Source organism: Mizuhopecten yessoensis, unplaced genomic scaffold (genome assembly GCF_002113885.1).
Source record: "Mizuhopecten yessoensis strain PY_sf001 unplaced genomic scaffold, ASM211388v2 scaffold10045, whole genome shotgun sequence".
NCBI classification, from domain to species: Eukaryota; Metazoa; Mollusca; class Bivalvia; order Pectinida; family Pectinidae; genus Mizuhopecten; species Mizuhopecten yessoensis.
This window is the reverse complement of record NW_018408351.1, coordinates 470,621-495,667: the sequence shown is the minus strand read 5'-3', so window position 1 is coordinate 495,667 and position 25,047 is coordinate 470,621. Positions and strand designations below refer to the sequence as shown.

Here is a 25,047-nt window from a genome sequence, read left to right as displayed (position 1 = left end):
TCTTGCTTTCAGTTAAGATCTTTTCACACATTATGCACACGAACATTAAATTTCAGTTTTAAACTTGGAGATGAAAATCCAATAATTGGATTATGTGTAAGATGAGGCCCAAACCAGGGTAGATATCCAGCTATATTCCCAGTCCCACATGTATGTATTGAAAATATACAACTACGGTATCTATTACAATATGATGAATGCAGAGTAAGTGAACATTGAGTCTGTAGAATCAAGTTAAAGATATTACGTACAATTATTTAGTTACAGAATGTACACCACCAGACAATTCTTATTTGTGTTCCCCGTCGGATGTTAGTGACTAACTTCACAAATACTGCATTCAAACACTAAAGTCACAATAATGGCAAATTTATACCAAAACTCCCACAAACTGAATCAATCAAGCACCATTCCATGGATGCAATGAGCGATTGTTATTGTATGATGATGATGAAAAAGATGATGGAGGGATAAATATATTATCTCCTTTAAGTATGAAATCCGTTATTGAAACTATATAGCTTTCATCAGTTTAGAACTCAAAATATTTAAGAAAGGTGACAGCAGAAGAAATGATGATACTAAAACTTGTTAAGCAGTTCCAATAAGCCATAGCGATGTGTGAAAAGCTGGGAGGGTAAATATTGCACAATCAAACCCACCGACCTAAAGACTAAATAGCCACTAGCTGGGCAATAGGAGCCATTACATCACTGTGGGATGAACTGTTGTATGGACATCCGATTGAATGGTCAGTAAAGACAGAAAGACAAACTCTGGTTACCCTGACAGGGGGAAATCCAACACCATATCTATGCCTTCTACAGGAAAGTTTATACGTAATCTGTATTATACCTTGATGTCCGAATATATGGACATCAGAATGTCTGGCTGTAAAGGAGAAACAGACACGAAATACAATAGGCTGGGTACCACAGGGTGGAACTATGTACAACCATCCATAGCAATAAAGCTTAGCCTTCATCAGGGTAAGAGTATTGAAAAGGTTTCATCAGAATCTGGTCATATTTAAATAGTATCCAGAAACTGTCAATAAATCAGAGAGCTAATTTGTAAATTCATCATGCAAGGGTTTTGCTCAAATTCAAACTTAGCTGAAGGTTTTTGTATAGTACACATGATTACCATGTTTCATCAAAACTCACTGGATTTTTAAGCAAGTTATCTTGTGGAAACGTTGACTGATAGACAGACAGATGGATGGTTGCCCCCAATACCATAATGTCTTGGATGCACATAGGCCATTACATTTTTATATCTCTTATTGTGAGTCTGCACTTTGTTGAGATTGAGTGATATCATGTCCAGGGCATCCAATAAAAGTATTAATCAGCTGACTTTAACTCACGAAAGACCAGGGCAGTTTGATTGACTAATTATCCAACTCTTACAGACCACGACAGCTTCAGGTCAGTTAAAATTAACATGTCAAGACCAGGGTAGATCTGTAAATCAATGAATACATATTTGTAAATCTAATGTCAGGTGAAAATAGCTATTAGATAAACCACATAGGGTATACATATATAGAAATGTCACCACCGCATGCCTACACTTCTCATTGGTAAGACTTAACAGATCCCTGTCAAAATTATCGATACTTACGCACAAATACATGGGCTCACTATAAACCTACATTTGTTTTATAAGTTATTCCATATGCCCTATGAGATTTGATTTCTTGGCTAAACTCAAACCAGTGTATCACAAGGAAAGGCTCATTATTGACCTAATGTCACCTGATCACTTTGACATCAATCAGAAATTGATGGTCAGTCAGAACTCGGATATCAATCATAATTTGGTAGTCAGTTGGAAAAAAGACATCAGTTCTGAACTTGGTGGTCAGTCTGAACTTGATAGGTAGCTAGATCTTGGTGGTCAATTTGAACTCAAACAACAGTCAGAATGTGGTGGTCAGTCAGTGTTAGTGGAGGATACAGAATGAACCTCTCTCATTAAATGTGCATGGAATGTTTTTTAAATGTATGTGGTTTCGTTTTCAATAATCAATCTGTAAAATTCCTAAAGGAACAAAACATGAAAAGTTCAGGTAATAAGATCATTAACAGTTTATAACTGTGAGTTCAAAAGTAGAGGATGAAGTGATGCGTGACTGAGGGTAGCAGAATTTTCAGGAACTTTACAGTGGAAACTAGGTATGTGACCATGATGTTGACATTTGCGAGGATGAGTGATACATGAATGTCTGATAATGGCTATGTAGGCATGTAATTGTTAGCACATGCTACTGGAAGAAACACTCGGTCATACATTTTATGGTTCAGGTTACCTTGAAAGCTGATTTTATTTTTAATTTCAAATTTTGAAATTAACAGGAAAAAAAAGAATGTTTATCTTTTAAGTCCGAAGTAATAGAGAGAGAAAAAATGAAGAATAAATTTCTTCACATTTTAAGTCCTACATGGTAAACACTCCGGAACAGATGCTCCTTTGTACCACACAGCCCTTTGAACCGGCTGTTGGGACGGACTAGAGTTGTCTCCTCCTACACTAAACTTGTGTATCTACGACTAATACCGTTCCCCAGGTACACAGTCAAACCTGTCTATAATGACCACTGAAAGTATAACAAGGGTCTTAACAGAAAAGGTTGGGGTGGGGGATATTATAAAAGTTACAAATAAAGGGAAATACTTACAGAATTATTCAACTCGTTATATAAAGGTAGTGGGTATAGACAGGTGAACTACACTGGGCAGGTTTGACTGTATATATATATATATATATTTTTGTAATAACATGCATTTGTTAACAGTCTACAGATATGTATTTGTAATAAGCACTATTGCACTATATGAAACCTCAGTTTTAACCACATTGTGACGATTTTTATCCAAAATTACTCGGATTTTACCATTGTATTTTCTTTTTTAATTACCATTTTTAACCTGACTCTTTATATACCCTTAGACATGCACATTACTTAATTAACATATAAAGCTATACAAGTAAAAGCTATCAAATGAAATTAACAATAAAATTCATACTTTTGCTATAAAAATAACACTATGAGGTTGTATTATCTAAATGAAAATTAATACATAGAGTTCTTCAAATATAACATGCATACATCACATTGTATTCTTGTAATTCATTCTTTTATTTCATTTATATGCTAAAAAATTCTTGGGAGAAATTTCTGGTAAACAGTGAAAATTACAAGTTTTCAATACATAGACAAGTTATTAAAAACATAACTGAGGTTAAGTAATGCTAAAGTTAGAAGGCAAAAAATATTGTGTTTATGTGTTCCTGTTCTACACATTTGATCTTTTTTTGTTTCTTTTTCATATCTACATTTCTCCACATTATTTATTTTTCTGTAATTGTGAGTTACAATATAGGATTATATATCAATAAAATATTAAATATTACATAATTCATAGGTTCTAACAAGAAGAATATTTGACTGTTTATCAGTTTGACTACATGACAGTTAGGTTATCATAACAAGGAGATTCTGCTATATATAACAGACAGCTCAGGGAAGGTCTAGTTCTAGGTAAATATAGTCTAAAATTTCTTTTGATTAAGGCAAAAAAACCAGGTTCAATATATCAGACGTCTACATTCTATAATCTTATTTCACTACTGATAAACTACATGTATATAGAAACTAGCATTTATTGATAAAATAGAAAAAACAAAAGAAATTCAAGAACTAAGGTATTGTTTTCATTAATTACTGATATTGTTTACAATATTTATAAAAACTGTCTTGACATAACTTTAAAAATAAATTTATGATACAAAAACGTTTTTTGCAAATGTTTACTTTTCTTCATATAAGATGTAACTTTCCACTCTTTTAAATTCACTGTAGTTATAAAACTGAGCAAGGTTTAACACATCGTAACTCCTGTTAGTAAAAGCTAAAAGTGTTATAAATATATTAGGTACTTTAGCAGACAAAAAACATATTTGAGATACTTTTTAAATCCATTTACACAAGTTTGCAATGAAATGTGGTTTGGGTTTTTATCAAAAAAGAAAATCCATCAAAACTTTAATGTTCTTAGGTCAAAAAAGAAAAATTTCCTGATTTTTTTTCAAATATTAGCATTCAAAGTATATTTTTTAACAAATCTACAGAAGAATTTTTGAAATATTTAATGGTAAGCAAGCATTATCATTTAAAATGTACCTCAAACACTGTATTGACCTTACAACAGGTCGTTAAGGAAAACTAGGTAAATATAACATTACCACAAATATATAACACTTGATATATGGGAGTATATAAATGTACAACACCCTCCTAGGGTTGACATTTTCTTTTACAAAACTTACAGTTAGAAAGGTGTTTTTGAGAAACTTTGAATTTTTCCGACTGAGAATCGGTGTTGATACCGGGTGAGAAGAAAACAGCCTATCAACAGGTCCCTGTAAATAGGAAACAAGCCAAAACGACATGCAGAAATCATAAAACAGCGCAAATAAAATCAATCTTTGACGACTCAAACTAAAACATAATCATCTAAATCATAAGTAACAAAGGAATGTAATTATTGTATGTGGTACACTTCAAATTCATATGTCCTGGCAACTGAAAACATGTCCAGAGATAGGCTACATCATAGCTTTGTTAAATAATTTATTTACATAAATACATCACGAAAGTTTGTTCATTTACCTATATCTTTTCAATGGAGTTCAGAACTTTCAAAATAATTAGTTTTAGAAAGAACTTGCTTTCTAAACAAATGACAAAATTTTGATAAATAAAACTGATTTAAATAAAGAAAATGGAATCTGACTGTGTACCACAATACGTAGCATGAGGGATTCAGTGTTCCGAGACATTTATCAGCACATAAGCGTTTAGACTTCCATCAATGTTAGACACAAGCACAAGTAGTGGGTGCTCAGCAGGCGACGTAGCTCTTGAGTACAGCCGGCCCAAATGTCATCAAGCTGGGTTCCAGGTTTACATTCTTTGGTAAATATATTATTATATTGTTGTATTTTGTTGGGTTTAGAGGATGTGATTTGTTTTAGGAAATACATGATTTAAAATAATGGATATATTTTCAATATAAATTGTTTTGTTTTAGACCAATGAAAAAGGTGAGTGATATTAGCTGCAGAATTGAAATGAATCATGCAAATAGCCAATCAGAATTAAGTAATGTTCCAATTACCATGCCAACATTAGTTTGCATAGGAAAGCAGCTCAAGGCTTGTATCTCTAGAACACTGAATACCATAAATAAACAGGCAGTCCTCGACTACATGCAATAAACAGGCAGTCCTTGACTACATGACATACAATATAATGGCAGTCCTTGACTAAATACAAAACTGCGATCACAGACATCCCTGCAAATCTCACACGTACAGGTTTTCAAACAAAGTAGTATTGTGAAATTTTTCTTCTTCACAATATCAGCAAGATGTCTGGAACAATGTCAGACAATGACTTTAAATTTAAATGCAGGACATTTTTTGTCATAAGTTTGACTTTCCAAGAATGTCAGATTTACTGAGTCTTAAAACATATTTTCTGAGTTAAGTCAACTGTAAGAATAGCTCTATTAAGGTAAAATTCTGTTTATTTTTACACACAAAATCAAAGCCTGGTCCAATTGTTAAAGTAATATGGCAGTGGTACAAAATGTATGAACTGACCATTAATCGTAATCTAAACCTGTATGTTGTGAGATGTACTTTGTTAATTATCATATGCAACAATGACAGACCTGGAGCATGCAGCCAGTATACAATAACATGAGAGTGCAACAAGCTAAGGTAACGAAACTGAAACAAAATAACCAAAGGTCAATCAAAACAACATACATCATAATATTATTACAGAGATTGTAAAAGTTTCAACCCTATCTTAGAGCAGTGAAATTCCCACTGTAGTAAACAAATACAAAAGTCTCCTTTAACCATTTCACCACTGTAGACCATAATGAACTCATCCAGATCAATACATGGTAGAGTCTACTTAAGTTAAAACGGGGTGAAATGATTCATTGTTTATAGAGTTTTAACAGTATTAACAAGGACAAGCTTTAATGAATAATATTTCTAATATTTGTTTATATCCATGAAATGAAAAAAGAACTTTTAACACTGTTTGTTAGCTTGATTGCCTAATGCTTTATTGTTTTAATTAACGGTGATATATTTATAAGGGTTCTCAAGGTCTGGACTAACTACGAAACGTTAAACAGCCTATTACAATGACAAACAGAAGTCATGTCTTCAAGTCATTTTATTAACCCATTTTATCTTTAAATCTTTATAAACTATATACTGACTACGCCCCCAGTGGCAATGCTAAGCTATTGTTGGGGACCTAATATGATATAAGAAGTAGATGAACCAGATTTAGTAATAAATCAATAAGCTGATATAAAAGCAAACTCAAGTATGAAGAAAGGAATGTATGCAAAAGCTATGAATAAAAGTATATTAATCATGATCAAATGTGCTTGTCACTTTATGATGTTTTGCCTTTTAGAGATATACAATGTGTATTTAATGATTAGTGTGATAGATTTTGATTTGATGGATGTCTATACACGTTAAGGTAAGGAAATGAAAACACGATAGCTCAGAACTTACTCACTGGATCAGACTATCAAATATTAGGCCAAATCTGTTAGGCCAATTTCAACAAAGCTTAACCTCTTTCCATAACTTACGACTGCTTGCTTAACCTGTTTATTACAAGTCTGATCACAATATCAATATACAACATAAATTTGACATAAAGACTTGTGTGGCAAACAGATGGGAAACATGTCTGAGACTCCAATATCTCACCTCAAAAACTACAAAGAATCTAATTACAGCATTAAAATATTCTTACTGTGAGATGTGGAGTCAATTGGTTTATCCACCTAAATAATGGGTCTGATTCCACTAGCTACTTTGTATGTAAAGCTATTTTTAATTGACTTAAATCGATTTTTGTAACAAATATTTGCTCAATTACCACTTCACCTCGTCTGTTATAATCTGATGGTACAGTAGACAAAGAACATAATCGACCCAAGGAATTGTCCACAAAAACAGCAGTCACACCCTAGTAATCTAGAGGTATTTGCTTTGTGTAACGAATACTCCGCTGAAACAAAGGATTGTTGAACTCTCACAGTAGGGTAGGTGGTGGCATGTGTATGGCCTAAATATAAAGGTTGCCAGTAACACTGTGCAATACTTCTAGCTGCTATGATGAAAGTGGTCAAGGCAGCCATGTAGTCAAATCAGTTTCCAATGCAAAATGAATGGAGAATGAAAGTAGCACCCTTTTACTCTCAAGGCAGAGCAACAAACAAGGACTTACGCTGAAGGAGTTAGACTTCTGTATGATTGAGGATTTCTTGTTTTTACGAGATGACAGGGGTGTAGAAGGGGGAATATCGTGAAAGTCCACACGATCCTCTTCCTACAATGAAAAAGACAAAAAGGAAAACCATACACAGCATGCAACATGCATTAGTACGTCTGATTGTATCCATTGAATACAGTCAATAACTGTCACTTTCTGGGGGTGTCGGATGATATATCAATCGAATATAAAGAATTAGACAATTGAAAAAACATTACTCAAGAAAGTTTTGAAGTGTTTGTTTAAAACAAATTTTCTTAATTTGTGTATAAAATATAGCATCTGATAAGAGGTTTCCTGATAGAAGCCTACCATCAAAAAGATCTACAGCAAGTACAGCTGCTTGTTTTATCAAAGGTGGTCTGAACATTTCAAGCACATTTCTACACACTGCAATATGTATAGCATTCCATTAAAGTTTTTAGACACATCTATTTTTCCGCCCAGGAGTTAGCCAGTCATTCATTGTACATACACAACAAGGGAAAGACATTAATAGAGAGCCATGTCACGACCAAGTCGGCCCCGACACCTCGCCAGCATCAGTAGCAGCACATACACTGGGCTGTACCAAATCGTGGCTTTAGGTGTACAGGGCCGATCAAAGCTTTACAACATCGTGTTCAACATCAAAAAGTAAAACAATGAAACCAAACAATAAAACAGTGATACTTCTATACACTCAAAAACACTTCCAATTTTTTAAAAGAAATTTATCTTTTTTCAGACTTGCATCTATTTTATGAATTTTTAATCATAATCTACACATGTACAGTTCTGACCAAATAAGAACCATAACTAGATGAAAATAGGAAAGTCTTGTATAGGGCTTCTAAAGAAAGTAAACAGATAAGATAGTAGATTATAATATTCTTTATGACCCGTGGTCAAATAGAACAAAATGGTATGCAGAAACAAGGCCACACACCAGAACATTTGTAGTGTGGGTTTGTTTCAGGTTGGTACTATTCAGTTTCAACCTTTACTTACAGAATGAATCAAATTCAACAGAAAGAAAAGGTTCAATGTCCCTGTTATGCTAGCCTGTTATTTACGAAATAGATATTACCAATACACTGCATAACAATGTCTTAAAATGATTTATTGCAACTGTAATTGTTGGGTGAAACTTTTATTGAAATCTAATTTGAACCCCACAATAACAAATTGGTATTCAACATTTGCCTTTTTTTGATAAAATATAAAATACAGAAAGGAAAAAAAACACCATTTTATTTCAAGCAGAATAGATTTTTTTCATTTCCAACTTGTTGAAATTTTGTACCAATTATATGCTTATGTTGGTATTTTCTTTTTGAAAATAAATTTTGTGGTGAGATTGATGTATATTGGTAGTATAGATTTCAATATAAGTATACGACAGTGGCTCGTATAAGGTCAGTAGGAAGGGTATGGAACAAGTAGACGGCATTTGATATTACCGTAATTATGGTAAAATAATAGCCCCGATTTTGTGTTAACAATATACCTGGATAATTCACGATAAATAACAATGAGATGAAACATCTGGGTATGTATATATAGATTATAATGATAGACAATCCTGTTGAATTAGATGATGAGGAGTTAATCAAGATTCTTAATAGAAGCTACAGTGGTTATATACACATTTCAAAAGCATTATCATTACCGTTTTTTATGATAGGGTTTTCTTTACAGTTTCAAAATATAATTAACTGCTGATGTAAAAAACTAATGATATTTCCCATTGGAGAAAAAACAAACAAACAAAAATGAAAAAAAGAGACGAAAAGTGAATATTAAGTTTTAAGGATCTGGTTCAACATTCTTTACAGTAAAGCATTTATAACACCGACAAGCTTATCGCAAAGCTGACTACAACACCAAATCACTATACAGAACCCTATTCACATCGATCCCAAAAGCACATCCTCATTCCCAAAGCTTCATTCCATCTACATCATTACTGATCTGATTCTCCCTCATCCACTAAAATACTTAGTAATTTTATATCTAATCTTTCTCAAAGATATTATAATGTAATGTGCCTATATTTTTCTTTAAAAGTCCATTAGTAACAGTTGCCAATTACTGAAAAATGTAGCAAATTATATCAATTCAATATCCACTAAATTAAAGTTTTGAGAATTTTTTTTATTATTATTATTTTTTTGCAAATCAATATGTTGTCAAGATTTCAAACAGAAATGTGTGTCTGGAATTAAAAATAATTTTATCCGATAGTTAGAGTGCAGTCAAGGTTGGAGAAGCCAAAACCAGGGTGCACAAGTAAACAATATTGATGGTNTATTGTCAAGATTTCAAACAGAAATGTGTCTGGAAGTAAAAATAATTTTATCGATAGTTAGAGTGCAGTCAAGATTGGAGAAGCCAAAACCAGGGTGCACAAGTAAACAATATTGATGGTAACAAAGTTGATAGTAATCACTCCATGCCCGGTGGAAGCACACACCAAAGTAAGCTTGGTAAGTATGTGATCAAACCATTAGTGGCTATTATCCCACCTTTGTGTGCAGTCTCAGAGCTTATTGTTAACATTAGTTCAAAACATGGAAGGAAAAATCATGGATTTATAGGAGTGATGTGTTATTTGTTTATTAATATCAGACGTGTTGGTTTTGTAATGTGACATAAGTTAACATCAACGTTTCCTAGTCTTAATGTTATATCAACTAACTTCAGAGTAACTAGCTTCAGAATACAAAACCAAAGGTTTGCTGGAGCCAAACCTGTAAATGGAGTTTTATAAATCAGTCAATTCTTAATTAGCCTCTATGACTAAGAGAGCTCCGACCATCCACCTACCTGTTCTTGAGATTCTGTAAGCATCTGCTGCTGTTGTTTGTCCTTTTTCTTTTCAGACTTTTCCTTTTCTTTGGTGCTCTGTCCATCCTTGCTATCCTTCATAGTGGGCTGGACCTGGGAGAGCAGCACAATCGATTTAAAAGCCTGTGCATGATCGTATCATAGTGACTTAATACTTTGTAAATGATCACAACACAGTGATTTAACAGTTGGTATATGATCGCAATGATAATAACATTGTGATTTAACAATTTGTGTATGATCAGAAAACAGAAAAGTTAGTTAACAGTTTGTGCATGATCACAAATTTGAGATTTGCATGTTTACGATCACAATAACGTGATTTTACATTTTTTTTAAATTATCATAACATTGTTAATCACCCCAAAATGATTTAACATTGTGTGTATGACCACAATACTGTGATTTATTCAGTATGCTATTGTAGTATTGTTATTTAAGTGTTGGAAGCCAGATCCTGTGATCACCTGTGCCACACTCTGTTGTCCTGTTGTGTTGTTGGTGGTACCGGTCACCAGCGTGCCGGAACTGGACGTCGACTGACTGCTTGTGCTATGGGTATCATAGGGTTTAGAGGGCACCGCCTGTGTGATGAAGAAGTGGCGCTGGGCATGAACTGGCGTGCTCGGGACATTCGGAATCGTCAGTGGGATAGTGGGATACCTTGTCTGCACTATCTTCTGGCACGCTGAAACAGTAACACAATTGTAGAGCTTTGAGCTTTGAGAGCTAAAATTTTACTTATATTTCCCGAGATTTTCTGTAAATCTGTGATACTGTTTTTACAGAATATCACTAGAACTGTAGGAGGACTATGCCTGAGCTTTGATTGTAACAGACCAATACCATTCACAATGAGAAATAAATTGCATAGTTTGCAACTGCTTTGTGTACAGATAAAGTATACAATTTTCATTGAAATATAACAGGTACTAAGTTCAAAAAGGTCAAGGTTTTATAAGAATCTGATCAGCTATCTGGACATGGATACTGGTGCTGTCAAGGTTTTATAAGAATCTGATCAGCTATCTGGACATGGATACTGGTGCTGTCCTGGTTTTATAAGAATCTGATCAGCTATCTGGACATGGATACTGATGCTGTCAAGGTTTTATAAGAATCTGATCAGCTATCTGGACATGGATACTGATGCTGTCAAGGTTTTATAAGAATCTGATCAGCTATCTGGACATGGATACTGATGCTGTCAAGGTTTTATAAGAATCTGATCAGCTATCTGGACATGGATACTGATGCTGTCAAGGTTTTATAAGAATCTGATCAGCTATCTGGACATGGATACTGATGCTGTCAAGGTTTTATAAGAATCTGATCAGCTATCTGGACATGGATACTGATGCTGTCAAGGTTTTATAAGAATCTGATCAGCTATCTGGACATGGATACTGATGCTGTCAAGGTTTTATAAGAATCTGATCAGCTATCTGGACATGGATACTGATGCTGTCAAGGTTTTATAAGAATCTGATCAGCTATCTGGACATGGATACTGATGCTGTCAAGGTTTTATAAGAATCTGATCAGCTATCTGGACATGGATACTGATGCTGTCAAGGTTTTATAAGAATCTGATCAGCTATCTGGACATGGATACTGATGCTGTCAAGGTTTTATAAGAATCTGATCAGCTATCTGGACATGGATACTGATGCTGTCAAGGTTTTATAAGAATCTGATCAGCTATCTGGACATGGATACTGATGCTGTCAAGGTTTTATAAGAATCTGATCAGCTATCTGGACATGGATACTGATGCTGTCAAGGTTTTATAAGAATCTGATCAGCTATCTGGACATGGATACTGATGCTGTCAAGGTTTTATAAGAATCTGATCAGCTATCTGGACATGGATACTGATGCTGTCAAGGTTTTATAAGAATCTGATCAGCTATCTGGACATGGATACTGATGCTGTCAAGGTTTTATAAGAATCTGATCAGCTATCTGGACATGGATACTGATGCTGTCAAGGTTTTATAAGAATCTGATCAGCTATCTGGACATGGATACTGATGCTGTCAAGGTTTTATAAGAATCTGATCAGCTATCTGGACATGGATACTGATGCTGTCAAGGTTTTATAAGAATCTGATCAGCTATCTGGACATGGATACTGATGCTGTCAAGGTTTTATAAGAATCTGATCAGCTATCTGGACATGGATACTGATGCTGTCAAGGTTTTATAAGAATCTGATCAGCTATCTGGACATGGATACTGATGCTGTCAAGGTTTTATAAGAATCTGATCAGCTATCTGGACATTGATACTGATGCTGTCAAGGTTTTATAAGAATCTGATCAGCTATCTGGACATGGATACTGGTGCTGTCCAGGTTTTATAAGAATCTGATCAGCTATCTGGACATGGTTACTGGTGCTGTCCAGGTTTTATAAGAATCTGATCAGCTATCTGGACATGGATACTGGTGCTGTCAAGGTTTTATAAGAATCTGATCAGCCATCTGGACATGGATACTGATGCTGAATCGTTATAAACGATGTAGCATATTATAATTAAGATGTTCTTGTGCTATCCTTGACAATTTTATTGCACCTATAACTGTTATTTTTCAATTTATGTTTGGTGAACATGTCTTGACTAGTTCACCAATTTGACAAGGACTTGAAATTTTCAAAAAAAAAATCATTTGTTTTAATACACAAGTGTTATGCTCTGCATTCATAACTGCTAAAGTCGCTATACTTGAGCAACTAATGTAACAGTACTAGATAAACACAGTGACGACTTCAGGGTATTTTCGTATTACTTGGAATGTGGCAATTCCTCCAAGAGAAACATTTTCGAGAAATCAATGTAAGGAAAAGAATTAATACCATCCTGAAACACTCGTTCCACATTGAGTCCATAGGTGGCACAGGTTTCGTAGTATGAGGACCGTTTGAGATCGTTAGCAAGTTTTCTGGCTCTCGTATCATCGATCACCCGCGGATTGCTTTCGCTAATAGAATCTGTAAGTAAAATAAAATATTTTTATATAATCATGATTTCTATTTAAAAGACACCAGGTCATTGACAGCAAGAAAAAATGTGCTGCTCCTTTACTAGGGAAAAGTGAATTGTTTAAAATAACTAAAGGAAATGCAAAAAAAAAATATTGATCTTTTCCTTTCTATTTTAAAGTATTAATTAAGTTACCACAATACTTTGTTTAGAGTACAGCAGATAGAATGGTTCAGTTGCATACTTATCAAGGTTAAGGAATTTTCTGTGTCTATCTCATGAACATAATATTGTTGAAGTTAAAATATAAAGTCCAAAAAAAACCATTGCTGCATCTTAGATTCAAATCACTTCATAATTGAAGATAATACAAGCACTTATTCCGACAAAAGCAACAGAGAGGGAGGTCTGGAAAAAATCAGTTCAGCTGTATAGAATAATCTGGGTTTTTTTCATTAGATGATTCAGAAGAAAATTTACAGAGTTATCCACTCCTTGTATTTTCCCAGGTGCCAATTCTCCTGACCTAAATGTTGGTTTTATCAAGGCAGAATCCTGGTACTTGGCAACTTGTACATAGTAGATCAGTGAAGACAAATAAATGATAAACCTATAATGCGGAAACAGTTATAAAACCCTGATAACCAGGAAGCCTCTTCTGTCCAATACCTGTCACAGAGTATGTGTTATGTTACCCTTACCACAACTCTCACCTCTTGGCAAAGGGGCCAAGTATATTAATTAATTTCAATTTTAAATCCCCCATCATGTGTCAAACATTCAACATCTGATTGAATTTACAAAATACAAACCTTGTTCATGTTTAAATAATACAGGTTTTACATTCAAATTTCAGCTGGATATTAACATGATCAATGCAAAATACATAGAGGGTCAAAGACACCTGAAATCTAGTATGTGTACCTGGAATCAAGGATACCTGAAGTCTGGTAAGGGTATTTCAGGGCCAAGGATACCTTAACTCTGGTAAGGGTATTTCAGGGTCAAGGATACCTGAAGTCTGGTAAGGGTATTTCAGGGCCAAGGATACCTTAACTCTGTTAAGGGTATTTCAGGGCCAAGGATACCTGAAGTCTGGTAAGGGTATTCAGGGTCAAGGATACCTGAAGTCTGGTAAGGGTATTCAGGGTCAAGGATACCTGCACTCTGGTAAGGGTATTCAGGGTCAAGGTTACCTGAACTCTGGTAAGGGAACTCTGGTAAGGGGTTTTCTTGGTCAAGGATACCTGAAGTCTGGTAAGGGTATTCAGGGTCAAGGATACCTGAAGTCTGGTAAGGGTATTCAGGGTCAAGGATACCTGAGGTCTGGTAAGGGTATTCAGGGTCAAGGATACATGAACTCTGGTAAGGGTATTCAGGGTCAAGGATACATGAACTCTGGCAAGGGTATTCAGGGTCAAGGATACCTAAAGTCTGGTAAGGGAACTCTGGTAAGGGTATTCTGGGTCAAGGATACCTGAGTCTGGTAAGCGTATTCAGGGTCAAGGATTCCTAAAGTCTGGTAAGCGAACTCTGGTAAGGGGTTTTCTTGGTCAAGGATACCTGAAGTCCGGTAAGGGAACTCTGGTAAGGGTATTCTGGGTCAAGGATACCTTAACTCTGGTAAGGGTATTCAGGGTCAAGGATACCTGAAGTCCGGTAAGGGAACTCTGGTAAGGGTATTCTGGGTCAAGGATACCTGAGTCTGGTAAGTGTATTCAGGGTCAAGGATACCTGAAGTCTGGTAAGGGTATTCAGGGTCAAGGATACCTGCACTCTGGTAAGGGTATTAAGGGTCAAGGATACCTGAAGTCTGGTAAGGGTATTCAGGGTCAAGGATACCTGCACTCTCGTAAGGGTATTCAGGGTCAAGGATACCTGAAGTCTGGTAAGGGAACTCTGGTAAGGGTATTCTGGGTCAAGGAGACCTGAAGTCTGGTAAGGGTATTCAGGGTCAAGGATACCTGAAGTCTTGTAAGGGTATTCAGGGTCAAGGATACCTGCACTCTCGTAAGGGTATTCAGGGTCAAGGATACCTGCACTCTCGTAAGGGTATTCAGGGTCAAGGATACCTGAAGTCTTGTAAGGGTATTCAGGGTCAAGGATACCTGAACTCTGGTAAGGGAACTCTGGTAAGGGTATTCTGGGTCAAGGAGACCTGAAGTCTGGTAAGGGTATTCAGGGCCAAGGATACCTGAAGTCTGGTAAGGGTATCCAGGGTCAAGGTTACCTGAAGTCTGGTAAGGGGATCCAGGGTCAAGGTTACCTGAAGTCTGGTAAGGGGATCCAGGGTCAAGGTTACCTGAAGTCTGGTAAGGGAATTCAGGGTCAAGGATACCTGCACTCTCGTAAGGGTATTCAGGGTCAAGGATACCTGAAGTCTAGTAAGGGTATTCAGGGTCAAGGTTACCTGAAGTCTGGTAAGGGTATCCAGGTTCAAGGTTACCTGAAGTCTGGTAAGGGTATTCAGGGTCAAGGATACCTAAACTCTGGTAAGGGTATTCAGGGTCAAGGATACCTGAACTCTGGTAAGGGTATTCAGGGTCAAGGAAAACTGAGCTTTGGTTAGTATATTCAAGGTAAAGGCCACTTAAACAGTGGTAAAGTGTATTCAGGGTCACGAATATCTGAATGTGGTGAGTGTCTTTTGGTTTCAGAATATATCAATCTAAGCTAATTGTCTTTAGAGCAAGATCTGCAAAAATAAAAAATAAAATTTGGACATGCCTGACAGATGACCAATGACAAGATTTGAGGGTCACAAACTGATAAAGCTTCTTAAATTCTTTTATCACTTTTTATCTTAATTTTAAAGACAGCGCATATAGCAACCAAAGAGTAGATAAAAGGACATAGTTTGACAAAATGAAGTAACTCGGTTTGTTCTTGAACTTTCCAATACACTAATGCTGTGGTAACCAACACACATTGTGGATATTTTGTAGTAAGTTTGGGACCATTTAGGAGATTTTATGGGAGATTTCATACTGCCAGTTTTTTGCAGAAAGTTTGGGAATATTCTTTTAAAGATTTAATGACTGTCTTTTAGTTCCCTCCTTAACATTCCAGTGGCAGCAGTCATCAAAATCAGGGAATATTTACTGTATTACTCAATATCCACATGTTACAAGCCTACTCTATACAGTTATCAGTATCTACCACACTTTCCAAAGCCCACTACTGCCAAAAAAACCACTTTTTCCTTCCCTGAAGATATAAAATACAGCTAATTGAAACCAAACACTTCAGATGCCATGCTTGTGTATTTTGGAAAATACTTTAAAAATGAATTAAAAAAATAAAATCAATTATTCAGTTGCAATAGTGTTATTGTGTGTGTAAAACAGTACAGTGAGGAATGCCAGAGTACACTACTCTACAGCTAACCTGAATTCTACAGATAACCCAATGAATCATATGACTAACATCTCAAAATAGAATCAAATGCAAGATTTAAACATATTTCTTGTTAACAATCGAGTATTTCAATCTCAATTTGATTAAAAGTGAAATATCACACAAACACAATCAGCTTACCCGACAGATCTCGACACTTAAATTGTGTAAAATCCAGACTTGATTGGTTTACAATATGTCCATGTTATTGGAATGTTTCTCTGTAGCCATATCCCCACTGAAACATCAGCACACCGCCAAACTCGGACAGATGAAAACTTCATTTTAAGAGATTAGCCGACTGATAAGTGTGGGTTGTACTTGGGATAAAATTGTCCTACTGTGCCAGTGCAGGCAGCTGCAGGACAGTAAGAAATACTTTTTACCTCTCACACAAATTGTTGAATTTTCTAGCTTTGGCTAATTTCTATCAAAGTGGGTTAAAATGATTATTGGCCTACAAGCTAATTTGGATTCTCCTGTGTGTAGATATTGGATACTTGAATTTGCTATGAACCGTAGCAGGGAAGCCACCTTTAGTTAGGGTATCTCTACCACGAGCCAGTGACTGTGAAGTAGTATACAAACACATCCATGATTTAACCCTCCTACAAAGCAATCCAATGTTTTCACAAAACAAATGTTTTATTTATGACTAAAGCTATCCTTATGATTCATGTGGGAAAATGATTTTTTTAATATTACAAGAAGTGAATAAAATATTCAATTGAGTTTCTAAATTTTCAAGCTAAAACAATTTGAAAAAGTGAAAAAATTCAAATGCAGAATCTGTTAATATAATCTATAATCTAGTATAAACTTTAATCTCATGACCTATAATCTGTGTTTGGGAACTATCACTGATTTCAATACTCAATGGCTTTCTTTACATGAGATTATCATACCTAAAACAGTACACAAAAAAACCTGGAAAATATCAACCAAAACTGTTCAGGGTGGCCTTATTCAACTTCATAATATTAACCCAAACTGTATAGGGAGGCCATCTTCACCTTCATCAAGTGTAAGTGACAGTGGTGTCTTTTCTGTTAGACCATTTAAGCACAAGGCAGGATGGTGTTTTTTTTCTCTCTTCTGTTAATCATATATTAACTATTGAAGTGTACATAACAATGATGTTCTTTCTGCTAAACTGTAACAGGAGAAGAGAAATGCATGGCCAGACCAGGATTCAAACCTGGGACCCTCCAAATTTTACACGAATGCTCTACCAATTTAGCTACCTGGTCGCCGCTAATCGACCCAGTCTAATTCCTCTACATTCCTCCCTCCTTTTTAAAAAAAATCTTTGCCCCCTAAGACACAACTACTTACAACCAAGGTTCTGGTATCCCCTTGCCAAGCATTCGCCCACTGCATGAAACAAGGGTTGGCAGGCTTGCAAATTTTGTAACGGGAAAGGAAAGAAAAATGTACAGCCAGACTGGGATTCAAACCCAGACCCTCCGAACTCCAGACAGATGCTCTACCAACTTAGCTACATCAACCCAGTCCAGTTCCGCTACACAACATTTAAGTGTAATAAAAGATGGTGTCTTTTCTTTTACAGCATTATAGTGTATAGCAAGTATGTAATTTCTATTATAGTATCACAGTGTATGGAACAATGGTGTCCTTTCAGTTACAGCATTAATGTGCGACTGAGTGACAAGGGTGTCTTTATTGTAACTGTATGTGAAGATGGTGCACTTTCTGTTAAACCTATTCAGCATACGGGAGGGTGTTTTATTCTTCTTCTGTTACAGCACTTCAGTGTATGGGTTAATGGTGTGTCCTTGGTGAGACCACTGCTTGCGAACCAATAACCCTAAAATTGAGAAATCTGAAGACACAGATGTTCTTGAAACTTGGAAACCCTAGCAGGTACATGCACTAACCTTTTAAGAACTCGTCAAGACAAGAATGAATTTACCTGCTTTGTAACTTGTTAAGTGTACTGGTTCCTAAATACCCTGTTGACACTTACCTTGTGTGCCGACCAGGATGAGAGGGACCTCGGCAGCGTTTCGGTAGTGGGCCATCTTGGCGTAGTATGAATACACTGTGTGGAAACTGATCTCATTCTCCAGACTGAACACAAATATGACTGCATCCACCCATTGTGTAAACTGTCGATCACAAACACAAAACCATCAGTATATATGTACAGGGTGACACCTTTACTATAATATTAGTGCATATAAGAATGGACCTAACAAGAGATACATCAGCCGGGAGTTTTATCAGGTACAGAAGATTTAAGCTTTTTGCAAAGGTATCTCTCCAACTGCTATTTATTTTGTTTCACATAAAAACATATACATAACACTAAGGTTGATGCAGACAATTAATGCTTTCACCAAGGGTTACCGTAAAAATAAAAAAGATCTATACAATTGTTCGAAAACATTTCTTTAGAGATCTGACACGGGCTGTGGTTGAAGGAGCCCTTACCAGTGATAGGAATTGTATCTTTAATAGGTAAATTTGATGGGGATTGAATCTTGGATAGGAAAATTTAAGTTCAGGGGAAACTGTTGAAATGTGAAAAGAATGTGTTACACATGATCATCTTACCTGCATTTCTGGGGCGCCCCCTTCATCTCTTATCAGGAGGAGATAACTCTGACCATCTATGATGACTTCCTTTTTGAAGCGACCACCTGCAGCACAGAAAGATTTATTAAAGTATATATCAGGCCATTATCAGGTGTAGCTAGCTGTATCAATTAGAGCATCTTAACCCTAACAGGTGCTTTGTCAGTCATGGACAGGTGGCCAGACTCATCCATACACCTACCACCCATTTGTGTCAAATTTACACATACATAAGTGGCTGATACATCTAAACCAGATATTTACACTCATAAACATTACTTAACTAGCAAACTTAAGTGAAGAATTAGTTTTATTGAATATCTCATTTAGATAAACATTTATTAGGTTTAAAACAAGTGGAAAAGAACTCTACAGGAGTCAGGGTTATGAAGGCATTAAAATAAGTGTAGGTTTTGTAAGCACAGTAGTGTAAACATGTTAAACATTGTGATACCATTTATACAATACAGCACACAGTGTTGTCAATTACATAAACCTGGTACACAAAGTTTTTAAAAACCAATAGGAAAGTAGTAATTGTTCTCTACATCGGAGAATTCCAGATGTAACACTATTAGCCTAACATTCCAATCCTGTCTGCCTTCCTTCCCCTCTAGACACTTGGCACACTATCAATACATGAACTCATCGTGTCATTAAATTTCAAAAGGAGAAGTTAAGTTTACATCCTTATCTAGCAATTACTTTCTTTTATCAAGATGTTACACCACTGCCAAAAAAGTGTGGTGAAAATATTAACTAAACCATATCTTAATCATATAGCCTTTCAAAAGAGTTCTTGTACTTGTGATCTAGCAGTAATTTGTTTTGTTCATCAACAATCTGTAACTGTTAGATAAAGGTTTAGGATTTGTTACAGTGTTTGCTAGTTATCAGACAGAACACAGATTGACGCGCTCACTGTACCATCACATATGTACGCCACCAACAGAACTGTTTCCTTACCGCGAACACAGTTCATTTTTCACCTATCAGAGCATCTCGTGCCATGAATGTTCTACAATTCAAGTTATATGAAGTTAATAGTCTTGAAATTCTTGGCACTTTACCTTTTTGAACATTTGTTTTTTTACAATACTGAGCATGTTTCTGCGTGTGTATAGTGCCGATAGATATGAACCTGAAACGTGTGGTGGCCTTCAACTATGACCTTGACTACTGCATGGCAACTGTGCAGCTTCAGTAACAAATTTACAGTGAGCCCCATCAATGTCCACGGCGATACAATAAAGTCCTGTAACTATGTCAATCAAACTCACTCCTCTGAGGTTACTGCACTATACGTGTGTTTGAAGGCCAACATATCAAATAAACAATTTCTGTTTTATTATGAAATGTTCCAATCTACATGTACATGTAGTTTTGCCCAAATGTTACCAAAAGTACATCACTTTGATAATGAGCCTTATTTCAAAATAGATTTATGGTGAATCTATCAGACGAGAAGTACTTAAGTCATTGTTACATCCAATGAGGTTTTCCCTCTTAAGTCCTGTTGATTTGCCCAATTTTGTAACACCCCATGTGATTGGCTTATTTTGAAGGAACCAAACAAGAGTTAAATATTGATCTGCCATGTTCTGGTCTATAAAGCCTACTAATTATACCTACTGGGTCGGGGTTGGCACTCTAATACACTGAATTTAGATCCCAATAATCTATTGGGCACAAAAGATTCATGATGTGTAGGGTAAATGTTCCCTCGACATATAAATAATGCATGGCATTCAAATCTATTTGATTCGGACCTGTTTTTTCCTCTAAACTACAGTCTATGATTATGTAAATCTTTGATTGACTCTGTATTGACATTTGGTTTTGTTTTTATAAAATATTTTACATTTTTAGGTACAGATCTAAAAGATTTTTGTAAATGTTAGTTACTAAAGAAAAAAACTTGGGACTTTTATATCTAATGTAGGTACATGTAGTATGTACATGGAAAATGAAATGCAAGTAGATCTGCATTAACTATCAAAAGTTATACAGCTATATAGCTATACACACATAGATGTTCTCAACTGGATAAAATACTGTCATAGAGGCTAGACAACCAGACATAGATATTTTCCAAAATATGTATATATTCTAGATTAAATATACAAGTACAAGGAAAACGAAACACAAAATACAAAATATTTTCTAGGAAAACTGTGATGTGTCCATCATTTAGTCATAGATTCATATTGGGCCAGGATCTATCTAAATATCCGAGTAAATATAGCAAGATACTTAATTTTTCCCTACTGAACATGTGCTATCTACATTTTTGACAGTGCTATATCTAATTCTATCCAAACCTCATGTCTCTGTCGGGACTTTTGGCTGTATGATATACAATGAAGCACATTTTGAAAGAGATCGGAACAAATAACAGTAGAGAGAATCAATCCTCCCTGTAGACAAAGAAATGGTATTTATAACACACATGCTTAGCTGTTCCTTTTTTAAACAGGGTTTACTTTTAAGGTAGACTTTCTCTTAAGAAATGTGGCATTTTTATTTTTCGATAGAGGAAAAATTAAAACCTACCCTCTGGAGACTCCTCCTGCATGTAGGATCCTGTAAGGTAACGATGGACTAAGGCTGACTTGCCGCTGTGGACACTTCCCAGGATACCCTGAAAAACATGTATATCCTCTAACTAAAGTCTTAGAAAATTTACAAAGGACACTTCGAGGATACCCTGAAAAAACATTTGTACTCTCTAACCAAAGTCTCAGAAAACTTACAAAGGACACTTCCCAGGATACCCCGAAAAACATGTATATCCTCTAACTAAAGTCTTAGAAAACTTACAAAGGACACTTTCCAGGATACCCTGAAAAACATGTATATTCTCTAACTTAAGTCTTAGAAAACTTACAAAGGACACTTCAAGGATACCCTGAACAAATATTTGTACTCTCTAACCACAGTCTCAGAAAACTTAAAAAGGACACTTCCCATCATAACCTGGAAAATGTGTATATCCTCTAACTAAAGTCTTAGAAAACTTACAAAGGACACTTTCCAGGATACCCTGAAAAACATGTATATTCTCTAACTTAAGTCTTAGAAAACTTACAAAGGACACTTCAAGGATACCCTGAAAAAATATTTGTACTCTCTAACCAAAGTCTCAGAAAACTTACAAAGGACACTTACCAGGATCCCAGCAGAATATATGCAATCTCAAACCAAAATCTCAAAAGCTTTCACGAAACTTGAACCAAAACTATGAAAAACACATAACCTTAAAAGCATCCTCTAGAAAAATATCTTCAAATTCACTGAAATGCATGAAAATTGAGAAATGCAAGATATTTCATTCTTTAGCATGTTTTATAGAAAACTTTCAACTGTAATTGCTACAAACAAACTAAAGCCTTAAAGACTCTTATTCATCTGATGTGGTTCCAAAGTATTTTAAATTGACAATTGTAGTGTAAACAGTTCAATTGACAAATATTTCCAATTGCTGTAGTGGGATTGTCTATAATTATTTAAGTAGACTTACCAGCTTGAGGTCGGGTACAGATCGGCTGAGCGTCCATTCTTGACTGTTTACAAAGGAATCTGCAAGACATAAGGATAAGCAATACATTAATGTTTGTCTATATATAGAGATGATAAACAACGGTAAGCATGGTCTTTGTAGCCGCAGCACCAGACAGATCCTGGAGAGTTTGTCTCCAGTTGGGTCCTAAAGAATCATAGCACAGAAAGAGTTACCTAAGAAATCTTACCACAAAACTTAGTCACCAAAGAAATAGGTCAGAATTAGGTCAACACAGGTATGAGGTCAGTCTGGAAGTAGGTCAGTGCTGAACCCAACTCAGCATAGAACTACATGTACAGCAACAAAGTAAGGAGGTCACGAGGAGGCTGCAGTTGTAAAGAAGACTTATTTAAGCCCATGGACTAATTTCAGCTTATTTTCAGCAAAATTAAAATTCCAATGGGCCACTGTGTGAAACTAGGCCAACACTGAACTAGGTTGACACAGAACTGAGGTCAGTCGTATGTAATTTACCAAGTTAGTTTAGAAATGATGGGTTAGCACATACATGTGCATGTGCTCATCATCATACTAGGCCAGTGCAAAACTAGGTCAGTACAGAATTAGGTTAGCTAGTAATTGTTCAGCCAGAAACTGTTCCTAAACCTCTTTTTGCCATATGAACAGATGCATCTCATTGTGTCATAGTATTAAATGTTTTTTTAAACATACATATAAAATGAAATACTGGACTCTTAACTGTTATCACTTTCATTCTGACTAACAAAAATCTTTTGATCTTTTTAACAAAACTTGAATAACCTGGATAAGATATGTTTTTTCTCTGGACTGGAAGATAGTTTAGACAATTTACTCAGTAAATTACAAAGGTAATAAGGTAAAGATTCATCTTGTATTTGATGGTATGTGTGTGCACTCTTCAGCATGCGAGTGCTAACTGACTACCTACAGCAGTCCTAATACTGGGCAGTTAACAATACATATTGTTTGATGTCCATGTGTACCTTTGCTAACACACACATCTGTGGCTAGCTACACAGCGGCAGATCGCTCTCAGCTTGTTCTGAGCTGTTTGATCTCTTCGTTATTTTAGAAGGTCAGGAAAAAGCTTCTTTACTTCAAGAGGTTTCAAGATGAACTCACTACAAAAGCTCTCAGGATGATGCCTTCATGATCAACTGTTCGTGTGTTATTATCACTTACATGCTTGAATTAAATGCATACTTTGATCAGAGTTCTTTACTTTATCTTTAGTACTGACATTACAGGGTCTATTGTGTACCACTAGACACACATTACAGCCATCTTCACAGCCTCGATAATGACCATCCAAACACTACTTACAGAGTTAGCTTCTATGATCACTACCCAACCATCACTCACTTCTTACTTACATAACACAAGGATAAGGAAACTTTGGTATGCTGTACATTTTATGTACATGGCCAGGTATTTCTTGTATCTCTCAATAAATGAAATAATGTACTCCTGCATGGGTTCAACACCTGGTGTCAGAGACAACTTTTGTCAGACCTGCATGAACACAGGGTCTTTGGATAAATACTGTGATTTTTCTTGTTAACATGTTAAAGAAAACCAAAATAACAAGCAGTTGGAGAGATAATTACAGGAATTTGTTTTAATACTTCAGGTTTTTTTTAAAGCTGCAAACTATAGTAAGAGGAAACTAGGGATAGTTTTATTGGCTAAGTGAGAGTATATATACTGCTCAAGTCCAAGTCCAGATGCCCTATAGAAATTGCACATCCTGTGTAGGTACTGTCTAATTCTATTAGCTCAATCATGTTTACACACATCATCAACAACAGTTAGTTCAGACCTACTGATTTAGTGCCAAAGCACTTTTTATAAACATGCATGTATTCAACCATTTATATTTAGCAGCTATCCTAATATAGTACTTAATGCTAGAAGAATTAGTGCAAAGGCACTAAAAAGTTAACACTGCTAAAACAAGATCTGCCCAATAAAATGATATTGTTTATCGTATTTCGATAAAAAGATACAATTTCAAGCAAACTGTGGTGTTTTCCTTTTAATGATAAACACTATATATATCTGCATCACTTATACAGATAGAAATATAACAATCATACATACTTACATGAGCGTCGTTTTGGTAAAAGTGAGCTATCTGTACGTGTCCTGCGATAGGGCAGTGATAGCCGCTTTAGTGTACTCAGCATTTTACTGACTCCTCGCCAAACTCCTGTGCATTCTCACATACACTATATCTGTACAGTTTTTCCAGTGTCATTCATCAAAATCCACCAATTACTAATCAACTTTCTCAAAATCAAATCTTATC

General features: G+C 35.6%; 1 protein-coding gene across 1 annotated transcript in view; it reads right to left on the bottom strand.

The window, feature by feature from the left end:
• Positions 1-25,047, bottom strand: part of LOC110459342 (arf-GAP with GTPase, ANK repeat and PH domain-containing protein 1-like) — a 94,181-nt gene that overhangs the window by 28,257 nt on the left and 40,877 nt on the right. The window contains 9 exon segments of the mRNA XM_021511552.1: positions 4,336-4,428; positions 7,343-7,444; positions 10,196-10,309; positions 10,684-10,904; positions 13,075-13,209; positions 18,585-18,726; positions 19,175-19,260; positions 21,749-21,836; positions 22,716-22,774. Of these exon segments, the coding sequence (XP_021367227.1) occupies positions 4,336-4,428; positions 7,343-7,444; positions 10,196-10,309; positions 10,684-10,904; positions 13,075-13,209; positions 18,585-18,726; positions 19,175-19,260; positions 21,749-21,836; positions 22,716-22,774 (1,040 nt within the window).